The sequence below is a fragment of the Oncorhynchus keta genome, chromosome 22, assembly GCF_023373465.1.
Source record: "Oncorhynchus keta strain PuntledgeMale-10-30-2019 chromosome 22, Oket_V2, whole genome shotgun sequence".
NCBI lineage: Eukaryota > Metazoa > Chordata > Actinopteri > Salmoniformes > Salmonidae > Oncorhynchus > Oncorhynchus keta.
The window spans coordinates 25345951-25363337 of record NC_068442.1 but is presented as its reverse complement, the minus strand read 5'-3'; the positions used below and the strand labels follow the sequence as shown (position 1 = coordinate 25363337).

Genomic DNA, 17387 nt, shown 5'->3' with positions numbered 1-17387 from the left:
CCACATATTTATGAACGGCTTTGTCTGATGTCCTTTGTGGTGGGCTCTCTCATGAATTGATGTGACTGATTTAGGTGAGCGGACACCCCTGGGCGATTGATTTGCGAGTTGCCCTTTCGTGCCTGCTCCCATACCCTATAATTCTGTATCTTTTTGTGACTAATTTGCATACAGATAAACCAGAGGGGCCGAGTCCCTGATTGGCAGATGAGTGGCAACCCTGATTAGAACCATCTGCTGCTCATCTGTTGTTCTTTACAAATGCTGCTTTGAATTAAAGAAAATTGTACACACTGAATGTGGCTGTAAAGCCAAAACGTCTGTGTACGCATTGGATAATGAAGTAAGCTTTATGCAATATATTTTGGAGTGCGAACCCATTACACCGCCTTGTTTGTCTGAATACTTTCTGAAGGCATTGTATATCAAGGTCTAGTCTTTCCTCATCTGAAATTTCTAAAAGAATTATGACCCTATGTATACCCAGTAAAGGCATGATAAAATATGACAGTCACTGACAAACTGGTCTGGCACCTATTTGGATTGGATAAATGCGGTCTTTAATAAAAAATAAATGAACTTGTATTTTTTTTGTCCTTCAGCTGACACAAAGCATCTAGTTCTAACTGTAGTTCTAACAAAGCATCTAGTTCTAAGTTCATGTTGAGTTTAGTCACCTATTTGCTCCACAGATTTAGAGGGCTGTCATCGGAATTTCAGAATTCCTATATGTGTGCATTAATTACATCACTCAGTCTACTTTATAAGAATTTGTAAGATTCCTATTTGCATAAAATAGACAGAGACCAATCTTATCAAAATTAGATAATAGTATTTATTCTCGGAGCTCGCTGCCATGAAACCACGAACAACAGTTTATATACAAAATATGACGTCATAGGTTATAAAATGTCCTTTCTCCTATCGACCAGGACAAAGCAGGTTCAAAAGTTTATTCCAACCCCCGAGCTCTCTCACTCCAGACACACACTTATCAAGATTAACTGCTGAAAACTCACCTTCATCTATCACTATTCAGAAGACAGCACCAGATAATGGAAAACCTAGGAAACTCACTGCCTTATCTAAACATCCCAGAGCTAAGTTGATTCGGTTCAACCATAGGTTAACAATCCTTTCTGCTTACTTAAAACCACAATCCATTCCTCCCCCAACCTAGCTGGAATGGTATTTATTATGTTTAATTACCCCCTGTTTCATGCTACACAATCCCTTCCTTATGAATTCACATTATTAATCAGATATTGTAAAACAGGGTAGAGTTCAATTAATTATAGTTCTATTTAAATGTAGATATTGTTTAGTCATTATACATCAAATTCCTAACAAGGGACAATGGCAAAGTCACAGGAGGTAAATGGGTATTTTCTCCATGCTTATCTTTCTAGCACATTTCCCAAGCCACAGCTGATCAATTTTCTCAGACAATGGAAATCCCCCTTCCTTATTGAACACAGCATGCCTTTATCTCATTAATGAAGAAGCAACTGAAATCAGGTTGAATGTGTTTGATAACGCTATTGCTGGTTGTGTTTGGTTATCCATCTTTTGATAAAGCAAGGCAGGCTAGTTAACGTTAGCTAGCGAGGCAGGCTAGCTAGCTACCTCATTACAACATAGTTAGGTCATAGCTCATACAAGTTTGTGTATTGTCTATATATTGCTGGTTATGTAACGTTATCATTTGATAATGCTAGGTGAGGCAGGCTAGATAGATAGCTAGCTAATGTTTTCATAAGTTAGTTCGTAGCTCGTACAAGTGTATTCTGTATTGTCAAGGGCAAAACTAAATAATTGGATGCACCTATGGTGGTAGATAACTCATGTCTGAGGCTGAATAATACAGTGAAATAGGAGCAACAAACTGTAACAGCGTCACCGGCCTGAATCTAATCCAATCTGAGGCTACAGTCAAGTCTACATCTGTAGAGCATCAAATTAGCTTGTCCCGAGTTACTACCCTGATGACACAGATGGCTTCATCAACAACGGTAATGTGTGCTACGTGAAAGTGTATAAAAAAATACACAGTTTGATAAACTAGCAATTTAATTAATTACCCAGTCAAGCTGATACAAGTAATAGAGTCATTTTGGTTGGGAAGTGTATTATCAAAAAGCTTTGTTCTTTCTTTATAACAAAATGCAATTTACCCCATGGCTATCTATTGTATCACCCGTCACAGGCACCCCCAGTCAGCACCAACTCATAAGATGAGGAAGTACATTGATTATGAAGATTTCCTGCTGCAGTTGTTCAAGAGATGTCCAGTTTACAGCCGATCATGAAACAGAGTAGACCAGCAAGGGGACCCTCAGCATCACGCAGACATGCCCTTGCTTTGAGCAATCCTATAAATGGAACAGGGAGGACACTTGAAATCAGTTTGGTAACATTTGACCTGGTCAAAAGTTAACAGTTTCAAGTTGTTCCAATTCACCTTCATAACCTAGCCTGGTGGAACCGGCCTGACCTCTTCATTTACCATTCTATTTCACATATCATGATATCTTAAGTGAAATAGAAAGGTGAATGTAGTGATCAGGTTAGTTTCACCATGCTAATCATAACCACCATTGATCATGTAATCTGTGGTCTCTGTCTGTTTGTGTGTGTGACCGACCAGTATATTTGATGGAGGGGCCAGGAGCTGATCTACGAAGCCATGCCCATCAATGGGGCGCTGGCAAATACCTTACCTCTAGCCCCACCTCGACTGCTCGTCGATGGGGAGAGTAGAATTAGGTAGGTCTAGTCTGACCTGTTCAAACATCAACATAGTATATGTTAGTTTGTAAGATATCACTGGTAATAGAAGAGAGTGACTGTATGTGTTCACAGATGAGTCTATGGAGTCAACACTTGCAAGATGATGTGATGGAGTCATGACCAACAGACAGACATGATACTGACATCTCTGAATGGAGAGAGACGTGGCACTCAACACATCCACAATGTGGGACTGAAGTCGATTACTAATAATACAGCACAGAAAATGTGTCACTGATGAACTCGGCCTTAACTAGCTATTTCTACAGATTGAGAGGATTGTAGATGTTTTTGCGAGACACCAGCCTCGGTTGTTTGATGGGGTGACCATAATTGGGTAGATGTTATCTGATCTGTTCAAACTTCAACATAATACCCGTTTGCATGAGAGACTGGCTTGGAGAGAGATTTTTACTTTACATTTTTACTAGACAAAACTTTTACTGCCTTTTTAAAAAAAAATTATTGAATGATATCAGTACATATGGGGAGGGAATAACCCTGTATATTCTACAGCAGAATCAGAGAACTCCTGTTATATACGGGACACCACACAGGATGACCACTGACATGTTTGTCAAGGTAGTCCCATTACCACCAGACAAAATGTTGATAGACACAGTATGTGTATTGGCTGAGAATGACAATGAAAAGTGAAAGGTGCACACTGTGATATTAGCAGAACTACTTCTATGGCATTAAGATAAGGGTTGTTTATTCTACATGGACCTGTTACGAAATTTGAAAGTTATCAAAACACTTAGTTAAGAATATCTACAAAAATTCAGCAATTGCATTATTCTTATATTACTTTATAGGCTACTGACCTATTCAAATATTGTTTGTCACATGCACCGAATAAAACAGGTGTAGAACTTACTGTGAAACGCTTACTTTACAAGCCCTTAACAAATAACGCAGCTCAAGAAATAGTTAAAATATTTCCTAAATAAACTAGTTGAGAAAAATACAATTACAAAGCAATAATGAGGCTATATACAGGGGGTACCGGTAAGTTGAGGTAATTTGTAAAGTGACTATGCATAGATAATAAAAACAGGGAGTAGCAGTAGTGCAAAAAAAGGGGGGTTGGGGGGTGGAATCAATGTAAATAGTCCAGGTGGCCATTTGATTATTTGTTCAGCAGGCTTATGGCTTGGAGTTATAAGCTGTTAAGGAACATTTTGGTCCTAGACTTGGCGCTCCAGTACCGCTTGCCGTGCGGTAGCAGAGAGAACAGTCTAGGACTTGGGTGACTGGAGTCTGACCTAATATACAGACCATGTATGGCAGGAAGCTTGGCCCCAGTGGTGAACTGGGGCGTATGTACTACCCTCTGTAGAGCCTTACGGTCAGATAACAAGCAGTTGCGATACCAGGCGGTGATGCAACTGGTGAGGATGCTCTTGATGGTGCAGCTGTAGAACTTTGAGGATCTAGGGACCTAAGTCAAATCTTTTTAGTCTCCAGAGGGGGAAAAGTTGTTGTCGTGCCCTCTTCATGACTGTCTTGGTGTGTTTGGACAATGATAGTTGGTTGGTGACGTGGACACCAAGGAACTTGAAACTCTCCACCTGTCGATTTTAATTACCTTCCCTAACTGTTCAGCCATCCTTTTCCTATAGTCCACGACCAGCTCCTTTGTCTTGCTCACATTGAAGGAGAGGTAGTTGTCCTGGCACCAAACTGACAGATCTCGAACCTCCTCCCTATAGACTCATCATTGTTGGTGATCAGGCCTACCGCTGTTGTGTCATCAGCAAACTAAATGGTGGTATTGGAGTAATGCCTGGCCACGCAGTCGTGGGTGAACAGGGAGTACAGGAGGGGGCTAAGCACGCACCCCTGAGGGGCATCTGTGTTGAGGATCAGCGTGGCAGATGTGTTGTTGCCTACCCTTACCACCTGGGGGTGGCCCATCAGGAAGTCCAGTATCCAGTTGCAGAGGGAGGTGTTTAGTCCCAGGGTCCTTAGCTTAGTGTTGAGCCGTGGGCTCTATGGTGTTGAACACTGAGCTGTAGTTAATGAGCAGCATTTTCACATGGGTGTTCCTTTTGTCCATGTGGCAAAGGCCAGTTTGGAGTGCGATTGAGAATGTGTCATCTGTGGATCTGTTGGGGCGTTATGCGAATTGGAGAGGCTCTAGGGTTTCTGGCATTATGGTGTTGATGTGAGCCATGACCAGCCTTCGAAAGCACTTAATGGCTACTGACGTGAGTGCTACTGGGCGATAATCATTTAGGGAGGTTACATTCGCTTTCTTGGGCACAGGGACTACAGTAGTCTGTTTCAAACATGTAGGTATTACAGACTAGGTCAGGGAGAGGTTGAAAATGTCAGTGTAGACACTTCCCAGTTGGGCCGCGCATGCTTTGAGTACAGTCCTGGTTATCCATCTGGCCCCGCGGCTTTGTGAATGTTGACCTGTTTTAAAAAGGTCTTTCTCACAATGGCTACGGAGAGTGAGACAACACAGTCATCTGGAACAACTGGTGCTCTCATGTATGCTTCAGTGTTGCTTGCCTCAAAGCGAGCGTAAAATGCATTTACTTATCTGGTAGGCTCGCGTCACTGGGCAGCTCACTTCCTTTTATCTCACCATACATCTGCCAATAGTTTTTGAACTCAATCTGAAGGAGGTTTGTTTGTTGTGATTAAGTGGGGGTAAAACAACTGTGAGCATGGTTGACAGATGACACACACACACACACACACACACACACACACACACACACACACACACACACACACACACACACACACTTGAAGTCAGAAGTTTAAATGTATTTGGCTAAGTTGTATGTAAACTCAGTTTCACAATTCCTGACATTTAATCCTAGTAAAATTTCCCGTCTTAGGTCAGTTAGGATAACCAATTTATTTTAAGAATGGGAAATGTCAGAATAATAGAAGAGAGAATGGTTTATTTAAGCTTTTATTTCTTTCATCACATTCCCAGTTTACATAAACTCAATTAGTATTTGGTAGCATTTCCTTTAAATTGTTCAACTTGTGTCAAACGTTTTGGGTAGCCTTCCACAAGCTTGCCACAATAAGTTGGGTGAATTTTGGCCCATTCCTTCTGACAGAGCTGGTGTAACTGAGTCAGGTTTGTAGGCCTCCCTGCTCGCACACAATTTTTTAGTTCTGCCCACACATTTTCTATGGGATTGAGGTCAGGGCAGTGTGAATGCCACTCCAATACCTTGACTTTGTTGTCCTTAAGCCATTTTGCCACAACTTTGGAAGTATGTTTGGGGTCATTGTCCATTTGGAAGACCCATTTGTGACCAAGCTTTAACTTCCTGACTGATGTCTTGAGATGTTGCTTCAATATATCCACACAATGTTCCTGCCTCATGATGCCATCTATTTTTTGAAGTACCACAGTCCCTCCTGCAGCAAAGCACCACCACAGCATGATGCTGCCACCCCGTGCTTCACGTTTGGGATGGTGTTCTTCAGCTTGCAAGCATCCCCCTTTTTCCTCCAAACATAACGACGGTCATTATGGCCAAACGGTTCTATTTTTGTTTCATCAGATCAGAGGACATTTCTCCAAAAAGTACGATCTTCGTCAACATGTGCAGTTGCAAACCGTAGTCTGGCTTTTCTATGGCGGTTTTGGAGCAGTGGCTTTTTCCTTGCTGAGCGGCCTTTCAGGTTATGTCAAAATAGGACTTGTTTTTACTGTGGATATAGATACTTTTGTACCCGTTTCCTGCAGCATCTTCACAAGGTCCTTTGCTGTTGTTCTGTGATTGATTTGCACTTTCGCACCAAAGTACGTTCAGCTCTAGGAGACAGAATGCATCCCCTTCCTAAGCGGTATGACGGCTGCATGGTCCCATGGTGTTCATACTTGCGTACTATTCTTTGTACAGATGAACGTGGTACTTTCAGGCGTTTGTAAATTGCTCCCAAGGATGATCCGGACTTGTGGAGTTCTACAGATTTGCCTGATTTCTTTTGATTTTCCCATGATGTCAAGCAAAGAGGCACTGAGTTTGAAGGTAGGCCTTGAAATATATCCACAGGTACACCTCCAATTGACCCAAATGATGTCAGGTAACCTATTATAAGCTTCTAAAGCCATGACATTTTCTGGATTTTTCCTAGCTATGTACAGGCACCGTCAACTTAGTGTATGTTAACTTCTGACCCACTGGAATTGCGATACAGTGAATTATGTGAAATAACCTGTCTGTAAATAATTACATTTATAAATTCACAAAGTAGATTTGCCAAAACTATAGTATAACAAGAAATTTGATGAGTGGTTGAAACACTAGTTTTAATGTAAAGTATGTAAACTTCCGACTTCAACTGTGTATATAGTTATGTTTAGGCATGATAAATATTTTTTATATAAACAAGATCATATTATTGTAGGAGTCTGTACCTATAGAATTGAAAACTAGTGGGGTGGGAAGAATGTTTACTGCTTACTGGACCATGGTGCCCCAAATAACATCCAAGTCCTGTTTGACAAGTTGCAAAACGGAACCCTAAGGCATTAACGTTTTAAAGACCAATGATTGAGGTGCTTTACATTCATTTCCAGGGGGAAAAAAATGCACCCCCCCCCCAAAAAAAATCATGAGGGTGGAATTTATGAGTGAGTGTATACATGTACCATTGAGACAACATTGAGTTCTCACCTTACTCCAATACAGGAGCCATACAATGTAAAAAAATAACTGCCATCTAACCACTAGCAAGATGAACCTCTCAGCTACGAGGTTAGTGCATTCGAAAAATTGTATGCCAACCTGTCCTAACATTGACTTTCAATCTCCCAATAAAAGGAGTTAAAACGGTTAGCAAGGGGTCTGGAATGTGTGGATAAGCCTAAGTGGGCCTTTTTGCTGCAGAAAAACCTGAAGAAATATGTTAATTGATTTTAAAAAAATGCCATCTATCCAATGTCCCTTTGCCTGAATATATTGCCTGAAAATAAGTATTTGGTCAATAACAAAAGTTTCTCAATACTTTGTTATATACCCTGTGTTGGCAATGACAGAGGTCAAACGTTTTCTGTAAGTCTTCACAAGGTTTTCACACACTGTGGCTGGTATTTTGGACCATTCCTCCTTGCAGATCTCCTCTAGAGCAGTGATGTTTTGGGGCTGTTGCTGGGCAACACTGACTTTCAACTCCCTCCAAAGATTTTCTATGGGGTTGAGATCTGGAGACAGGCTAGGCCAGGCGGTGTGTTTGGGATCATTGTCATTCTTTCCTTTACACGGATCAGTTGTTCTGGTCCCTTTAAAGAAAAACAGCCCCAAAGCATGATGTTTCCACCCCCATGTTTCACAGTAGGTATGGTGTTCTTTGGATGCAACTCAGCATTCTTTGTCCTCCAAACACGACGAGTTGAGTTTACCAAAAAGTTATTTTTTGGTTTCATCTGACCAGATGACATACTCCCAATCTTCTTCTGGATCATCCAAATGCTCTCTAGCAAACTTCAGACGGGCCTGGACATGTACTGGCTTAAGCAGGGGGACACGTCTGGCATTGCAGGATTTGAGTCCCTGGCGGCGTAGTGTGTTACTGATGGTAGGCTTTGTTACTTTGGTCCCAGCTCTCTGCAGGTCATTCACTAGCTCCCCCCGTGTGGTTCTGGGATTTTTGCTCACCGTTCTTGTGATAATTTTGACCCCACGTGGTGAGATCTTGCGTGGAGCCCCAGATCGAGGGAGATTATCAGTGGTCTTGTATGTCTTCCATTTCCTAATAATTGCTCCCACAGTTGATTTCTTCAAACCAAGCTGCTTACCTATTGCAGATTCAGTCTTCCCAGCCTGGTGCAGGTCTACAATTTTGTTTCTGGTGTCCTTTGACAGATCTTTGGTCTTGGCCATAGTGGAGTTTGGAGTGTGACTGTTTAAGGTTGTGGACAGGTGTGTCTTTTATACTGGTAACAAGTTCAAACAGGTGCCATTAATACAGGTAACGAGTGGAGGACAGAGGAGCCTCTTAAAGAAGAAGTTAAAGGTCTGTGAGAGCCAGAAATTTTGCTTGTTTTTAGGTGACCAAATATTTATTTTCCACCATAATTTGCAAATAAATTCATTAAAAATCCTCAATGTGATTTTCTGGGTTTTTTTTGCCCCTATTGTCTGTCATCGTTGAAGTGTACCTATGATGAAAATTACAGGCCTCTCATCTTTTTAAGTGGGAGAACTTGCACAATTGGTGGCTGACTAAATACTTTTTTGCCCCACTGCATCTTTATGTACATATTCTTTATCCCTTTACACTTGTGTGTAAGGTAGTAGTTGTGGAATTGTTAGGTTAGATTACTTGTTGGTTATTAAAGCATTGTCGGAACTAGAAACACAAGCATTTCGCTACACTCGCATTAACATTGTTAACAATGTGTATGTGACAAATAACATTTGATTTGATCAATCAAGATAAACAGAAAAGATTCCACTCGTTTGTGTTTCAGTTATTCTGTTTCTTGTTAAATAAATCTAAGCTCTTTCTTAGTCAGGTGACAGGAGACGGGTGCCTCTGGTCTGGAGCTGTCTGTCAGTGAGCGCTACACTGCTGTATTGTGACAGCTCTGTAAGCCATCTCTCTCTGCACAGGGTGATAATGAGGGCTTTCACAGAGGCAACCGAGCAAACAGCAGGGTCAGGCATCTGCCTGGTGGTACTGCACAGAGATCTGAGGAGATTACACACACACTTGCATGAACAGTCACGCACACACACAACCTAGATATAGATATCTGCAGAGAAGATTCGGAGTAACTCCACAAATACAGGCTTGTAGTGTCATACCCAAGAAGACTCAAGGCAGTAATCTCTGCCCAAGGTGGTTCAACAAAGGAATGAGTAAAGGGTCTGAATACTTATGTGATACTTCCGGGGTATTTTATTTTTTAAAAATAGCTAAAAACCTGTTTTTGCTTTGCCAGTATGGGATAGTGTGTCTAGATTGATGCAGGATTTTTTTTTCATCCATTTTAGAAAAATGATGTAATGTAACAAAATGTGGAAAAAGTCAAGGGGTGTGAGTACTTTCCGAATGCACTTTATAAACTCAGCAAAAACAGAGATGTCCTCACACTGTCAACTGTGTTTATTTTCAGCAAACTTAACATGTGTAAATATTCGTATGAACATAAGTATCACACTGACCATTATTTGAGTTATTTATTTCTCGGTTTTGTTTGGTCAGGGTGTGGTATGAGTGGGCATTCTATGTTGCATGTCTAGTTAGTCTGTTTCTATGTGTTTTGGCCCAATATGGTTCTCAATCAGTAATTGGGAACCATATTTAGGTAGCCTGTTTTGTATTGTGGTTTGTCATTGTCTCCGATTGGGAACCATATTTAGGTAGCCTATTTTGTATTGTGGTTCGTGGGTTATTGTCTATGTCATGTTGCGAAAGCAGAGAGGCGCCGGTATGAGGCAGCAAGGCAGCGCGGCTGGAAGCCCAAGAGGCAGCCCCAAAAATGTATTGGGGGGGCATAGGGAGAGTGTGGCAGAGTCAGACCTGAGCCAACTCCCCCTGCTTACCGTAAGGAACCAAGGATGGAACCAGAGCCGGTCAGGGCGGAATTGGAGGTGAGCAAAGCAGAGACAGTGAAGGAGTTAATGGGGAGATTGGAGGAGAGAGTTATGAGGGAGGTGCTGTGTTGGGGATTTGATGTCACCTGGGTCAGCTCTCCATACTCGTCCTGAGGATCCAGCCAGGGCGGGTGGTGCCAGCCCTGCTCTCAAGATCTCCAGTGCGCCTTTACTGTCCGGTCTATCCGATGCCATCTCCAAGCACCAGCCCTCTGGTGGCAGCCCCCTGCACCAGGCTTCCTGTGCATCTGCAGAGCCCAGTACTCCCCGTTTCTGCTCCTCGCACTCGCCCTGAGGTGCGTGTCCCCAGCCCGTTACCTCCAGTGCCGGCACCACGCACCAGGCCTATAGTGCGACTCGGCATGCCAGGACGCCCCGTTCCTCCTCCCCGCACTCGCCCTGAGGTGAGTGTCCTCGGCGCAGTACCACCAGTGTTGGCACCACGCACCAGGCCTACAGTGTGTCCCGTCTGTCCTGAGCCGCCAGAGCCTCCCGTCTGTCCTGAGCCGCCAGAGCCTCCCGTCTGTCCTGAGCCGCCAGAGCCTCCCGTCTGTCCTGAGCCGCCAGAGCCTCCCGTCTGTCCTGAGCCGCCAGAGCCTCCCGTCTGTCCCGAGCCGCCAGAGCCTCCCGTCTGTCCTGAGCCGCCAGAGCCTCCCGTCTGTCCTGAGCCGCCAGAGCCTCCCGTCTGTCCTGAGCCGCCAGAGCCTCCCGTCTGTCCTGAGCCGCCAGAGCCTCCCGTCTGTCCTGAGCCGCCAGAGCCTCCCGTCTGTCCTGAGCCGCCAGAGCCTCCCGTCTGTCCTGAGCCGCCAGAGCCTCCCGTCTGTCCTGAGCCGCCAGAGCCGTCAGCCAGCCCGTTGTTTGTTTGTTTAGTGTACTTCGTGTTTTCCGTTTAATCATTAAAATATTCATTCACACCACGCTGCGCTTTGGTCTACTCCATATGGCGATCGTGATGATAAGATTCAACAACTGAGACAAACTGAACAATTCCACAGACATGTGACAAACAGAAATTGAATAATGTGTCATGCATGTCAATCATGCATGTGCATGTCAATCATGCACAGAACGAGCAGTATGGCTGGTGGCATTGTCATGCTGGAGGGTCATGTCAGGATGAGCCTGCAGGAAGGGTACCACGAGGGAGGAGGATGTTTTCCCTGTAACGCACAGCGTTGAGATTGCCTGCAATGACAACAAGCTCAGTCCGATGATGCTGTGACACACCGCCCCAGACCATGATGGATCCTCCACTTCCAGATCGATCCCGCTCCAGAGTACAGGCCTCTGTATAATGCTCATTCATTCAACGATAAACACGAAGCCGACCATCACCCCTGGTGAGACAAAACCGCAACTCGTCAGTGAAGAGCACTTTCCTGTCTGGTCCAGCGACGGTGGGTTTGTGCCCATAGGAGACGTTGTTGCCGGTGATGTCTGGTGAGGACCTGCTTACAACAGGCCTACAAGCCCTCAGTCCAGCCTCTCTCAGCCTATTGCGGACAGCCTGAGCACTGATGGAGGGATTGTGCGTTCCTGGTGTAACTCGGGCAGTTGTTGTTGCCATCCTGTACCTGTCCCGCAGGTGTGATGTTCGGATGTACCGATCCTGTGCAGGTGTTGTTACACGTGGTCTGCCACTGCGAGGACGATCCGCTGTCTGTCCTGTCTCCCTGTAGTGCTGTCTTAGGCGTCTCACAGTACAGACATTGCAATTTATTGCCCTGCCCACATCTGCAGTCCTCATGCCTCCTTGCAGCATGCCTAAGGCACATTCACGCAGATGGGAAGGGACACTGGGCATCTTTCTTTTGGTGTTTTTCAGAGCCAGTAGAAAGGCCTCTTTAGTGTCCTGTTTTCACAACTGTGACCTTAATTGCCTACCGTCTGTAAGCTGTTAGTGTCTTAACGACCGTTCCACAATTACATGTTCATTAATAGTTTCTGGTTCATTGAACAAGCATGGGAAACAGTGTTTAAACCCTTTACAGTGACGATCTGGGAAGTTATTTGGATTTTTGCGAATTATCTTTGAGAGACAGGGTCCTGAATAGTTTCTTTTTTTGCTGAGTTTACGTATCTGTTTTTAGTTGTTTAAGTTTAAACATATTTTGGACATGTCGATATTTCTACTTAAAAATACCAAATATATCTATCTATATATAGATTATTGTCCTGCTCCCAGTGTCTGGTGGAAAGCTGACTAACCAGGTATTGTAGGATTTTGCCTGTGCCCAGCTCAATTTCCACTTCTTTTTTATTGTGTAAAACTCCCCAGTCCTTAACGTTTGCAAGCATACCCATAACATAATGCAGCCACCACTATGCTTGAATATGGAGAGTGGTACTCAGTAATGTATTGTATTGAATTTGCCCCAAACATAACACTTTGTATTCTGGACAAGAAGTGAAATGTTTTGCCACAGATGTTGCAGTACTACTTTAGTGCCTTGTTGCAAACAGGATGCATGTTTTGGAATATATTTTATACCGTACAGGCTCCCTTCTTTTGGCTCTGTCAACAATTAGGTTAGTATTGTGGAGTAACTACAATGTTGTCAATCCATCTTCAGTTCTCTTATCACAGCCATTAACCATTTTAAAGTAACCTGAAATCCCTGAGCAGTTTCCTTCTTCTCCGGCAGCGGAGTTAGGAAGGACGTGTATTGATGCACCTTCCAAAGTGTAATTAACTTCACCAGGCTCAAAAGGAATGTTCAATATCAGTTTTTTATATATTTACCCATCTACCAATAGGTGCCCAGTCCAGACAACCTATCATGTGACTTGTTAAGCAAACATTTACTCCTGAACTTATTTAGGCTTGCCATAACAAAGGAGTTGAATACTTATTTACTCAAGACATTTCAAATTTTCATGTTTAATTAATTTAAACAATTTATTATTCCACTTTGACATTGCGGGTTAGTGTGTGTAGGCCAGTGACAAAAAAAACTAAAGGTGTGTGAATACTTTCTGAAGGCACTAATAAAAAAAATCTTCACACACACACACACACACACACTTGTTTAAAATAAACATTTCATAATTTTTGGAGTGGTGACAATGATTTAGCCCAACGCTAAATAGAGCATTCTAACCACTTCTTGATCTGATTACGTCCTACAGTACGTGATACAGCCCTCTCTGAAGAGCTGAGCTGATCACACATGGTTGGGGGATGGAGCAGCTCCCTCCTTTCCCCACATGAGGGGTTCAAGTGAAGGGTAAGCCAGACAGAATCAATGCATGTAAGGGCCAAATCAAATCAGGGGATGGCAGGGATGACGGAGTGACTCACCATAACATAATAGGAGATGCTGTTCACCACACGATCCCGGGCGCTGCCCACGGTCTCCAACAGGGCACCCAGCCCGTTCTTAGCCAAGTCAAAGGTGGTCTGAGGGGCACTCTTCACACTGGACACAACTGACATGTAGTTAATCTGCAGTTGATAACCAACGCCACTCACCAGGCGCTGCAGCCCACCACCACTCTGAAACACAGGGACATGAATGTAATACAAGGTGAGTATCTGAACATTTCTTTACCATACAACAACACCACCTACGCACATGGTGTGGCTCATTATACTCTGCTAACCAGGCAGCCTTTTCTGAGCAGCAAATCAACATAAACAGTACAACATGTATTGTACATATGGGTATTGTCTTGGCTGTCTTCTAGGGTGAACCTAGAGGCCAGATTCTATATGGTTTTGTAACAGCACTTCAGATTTCTTCGTCCACTCCCTAAATTATACTTCAGTAGGGGGAGTCTCAGGGAATGTGAGCTGAATGTTAAGAATGTACAGCATTTGATTAGATTTTCTGAGAATACCATGAGGTACATCAAGGGTCGCATTGGGAGACTATTTTAGACCTATTTGAGTGGGGCAGACATGACCACATCAATCTAAAGAAATACTGTAGCACAGTGGGAGAAAAGACTTTGCAGTAAAACATCCTCTAATGACAATAATGAAATGACCTAAATTACTATTTAAAAAATGGTAATGTGCATTATGTTTGAGACCTGCTCTAAGGCTGGTAATGATGTAAGGGTTCATAACCTTCTGAAACTCTGCTTCTGTCGCTTTGTCTCTCTGCTCCTCCCAACTGAAGAATCCCATCAATGAGCTCTGAAAGAACAGGCCCACTGTTTCCACAGCCTCAAGGTTCTTCATGGCATATTCAGTCTGGCAGGGAACAGTACATTTGCAAAGTCAATTTTAATCATCCATAACAACATATTTGCAAAAAGGTAATAAACAGTAATTGTAACGATTCTCGTCCTCCTCATCTGAGGAGGAGTAGAAAGAAGGATCGTAGGACCAATACGCAGCGTGGTAAGGGTTCATTATATTTATTTATAACTCAGAACACTAAATAATAAAACAACAAAGAGAACGAAATGAAACCGAAACAGTCCTGTACATAAAACACAGAACAGAAAATAAACACCCACGAAACACAGGTGGAAAAAGGCTACCTAAGTATGATTCTCAATCAGAGACAACTAATGACACCTGCCTCTGATTGAGAACCATACCAGGCCAAACTCAAAACACAACATAGAAAAATGATTTTACTGATAAATGTACTAAAATGTGAATAAAATGTAAAATGTCAACTTTCAAATTACTGGGATCTTGTATATAGTGTGCAACTATTTATTTTTATAGCCTACAGTTTACTTGCCGTTAGTCAGCACCTCTAGCAACTTTTGAGTGTGCTTTAGCTCATTCTTTTTATTACACTTTCAAATGGTAACACAGAGATGGTTGGAGATCCACACAGAGAATGTTGACTTGAATGGGAATATCGGATTTAAATTATACTGTCAATCCTCTATAGGAAAGCGATTGAAACCATATAAATATAGAATAGATAAACATTTAAGCTGACATTCAACTGTGGATGGACCGGCATCAATCTTTGTGGTAGTAAATAGAAGTAAAATTTTTAATTAAAATTACATTTCAATGGTGTAACAGCTAAATTGCAGTGGTCTGAAGGGATAGGTTCATTATATTTCTGTGATTGAAATGATACCCACCCTGTATTCAAGAGCATGTTGCTTCTCAACCGATTGGCGGGCACAACACAAAAACCTCAGATGTCAAATAGAGTATAACCTACAACATTTGCGAATATGAAAATTGACAAAAACATTGTTTTTTAAAAGTTTAATTTGTATTCAAACCCTGTTTGTAACCTGTTTGAAAGACATCAAACTCAACCGTTTATCTTTTACAGTGATGACATGGATGTCTCATAATATGGTTTGGTATACAAAATGGGTCAGCTTTGTGGACCTCTCTCTCTCTCTCTCTCGAATGTTTAGGCATTCAGGTACAAAAAGTCCCTTCGACCACTTCTTCCACGGGGAAACGTAAGGAAAGTTTTGTTTAAATCAAAAGGAATGCTGTGAAAAAGCAATCTAACTAAGACAACTACAATAAATACATAAAAGAAGGACTACCTCCTACATTGAATTAATCTGTGTAAAAAGGTCACTTCTACACCTTGGGGAGTACAGTCCCTGCAACCAAAAATATCTACAGTGTCAGTAGATTCCAAAACTCTACGCGGTAACCAATAAGCTCAAGGATTTTTTTAGGTCGATATTTTTTATAAACAATATTTCTTAGGAACTTGTTTTCAGTTCCTACCGCTTACACTGGATGTCACCAGCCTTTGGAATTTGGTTGAGGTTATTCATTTGTGCAATGAAGAAGTAGGGCCAACTAGGAACTGCATAATACTGTTGAGAGTTGCGCAAGACTTCAAAAGTAGCTTGGTTGTTGTGTTCCTGTATTGAACACAGATAGACCAGTCTTCAATTTGATCGATTATTAACGTTTAAAAATACCTAAAGTTGTATAACAAAAGTAGTTTGAAATATTTTGACAAAGTTTATAGGCAACTTTTGAAATATTTTAGTGACAATTGCGCATTTTGGAAGCTATTTTTTTCTGGATCAAAATTCACATTTTTGATATGGACGGAATGAATCGAACGAAAGGACCAATTGTGATGTTTATGGGACATACTGGAGTGCCAACAAAAGAAGCTCGTCAAAGGTAAGGCATGTTTTATATTTTATTTCTGCATTTTGGGGTGGCAGGGTAGCCTAGTGGTTAGAGTGTCGGACTAGTAACCAAAAAGGTTGCAAGTTCATATGCCCGAGCTGACAAGGTACAAATCTGTTGTTCTGCCCCTGAACAGACAGTTAACCCACTGTTCCTAGGCTATCATTGAAAATAAGAATTTGTTCTTAACTGACTTGCCTAGTTAAATATAGGTACAATTTAAAAAAAATGTGTAGCGCCTGCAGGGTTGAAATATGCTACCCTCTTTGTTTAATGTTGTGCTCTCATCAGATAATAGCTTCTTATGCTTTCACCGAAAAGCCTTTTAAAAATCTGACATGTTGGCTGGATTCACAACGAGTGTAGCTTTAATTGAGTATCTTACATGTGTGATTTAATGGAAGTTTGATTTTTATATAAATTTGCCGCGCTGCATTTTCCCTGGTTTTTGGCCAAGTGGGACGCAAGTGTCCCCTATACCATATGAAGCTAAGAGAGCAAACTGAATGATAATTCATAGCAAATGCTATCTAGCTATGGGATACTCCTCTCTCAAGTAAAGTCTTCCTTTGTAATGATCCTGAGATCTGTGTTTCGTCATGTGAGTTGAGATGGGTGTGTCTTGGCTATAAATGATACTAAGAACTGTTTTGTAAGGATTCTCAGAGAATTCATTTATAGACACTGAATTGATCGGAGAGTCACAGGGCTATGGTAAATCTCATATAATTAAATATGGACTTTATGATATAACTCTGACTTGTGTGTGGTTTGCTCTCATGATTTGGTAATACAGGAAATTTCCACGACACTGACCAGGTGAATGTTATGATCCCCTATTGATGTCAACTGTTAAAGCCACTTTATTTAATGTAGATTAAGGGGAAGAGACAGGTTAAATAATACTTTTAAGCCAT

At 42.2% G+C, this 17387-nt stretch overlaps 1 protein-coding gene across 2 annotated transcripts in view; it reads right to left on the bottom strand.

Annotated features, from left to right (window-relative positions):
• The window catches only part of plin1 (perilipin 1), a 32079-nt gene that overhangs the window by 4933 nt on the left and 9759 nt on the right, over positions 1–17387 (bottom strand). The window contains exons 7-9 of one of the 2 annotated variants that reach the window (XM_035798566.2): positions 14449–14574; positions 13678–13872; positions 813–2372 (exon numbers count right to left, since the gene is read on the bottom strand). In XM_035798566.2, the coding sequence (XP_035654459.1) occupies positions 2304–2372; positions 13678–13872; positions 14449–14574 (390 nt within the window). In that variant the 3' untranslated portion in view covers positions 813–2303. Of the gene's footprint in view, positions 1–812; positions 2373–13677; positions 13873–14448; positions 14575–17387 lie in introns of those variants that run through there. The other variant, XM_035798565.2, reaches the window with a different exon arrangement.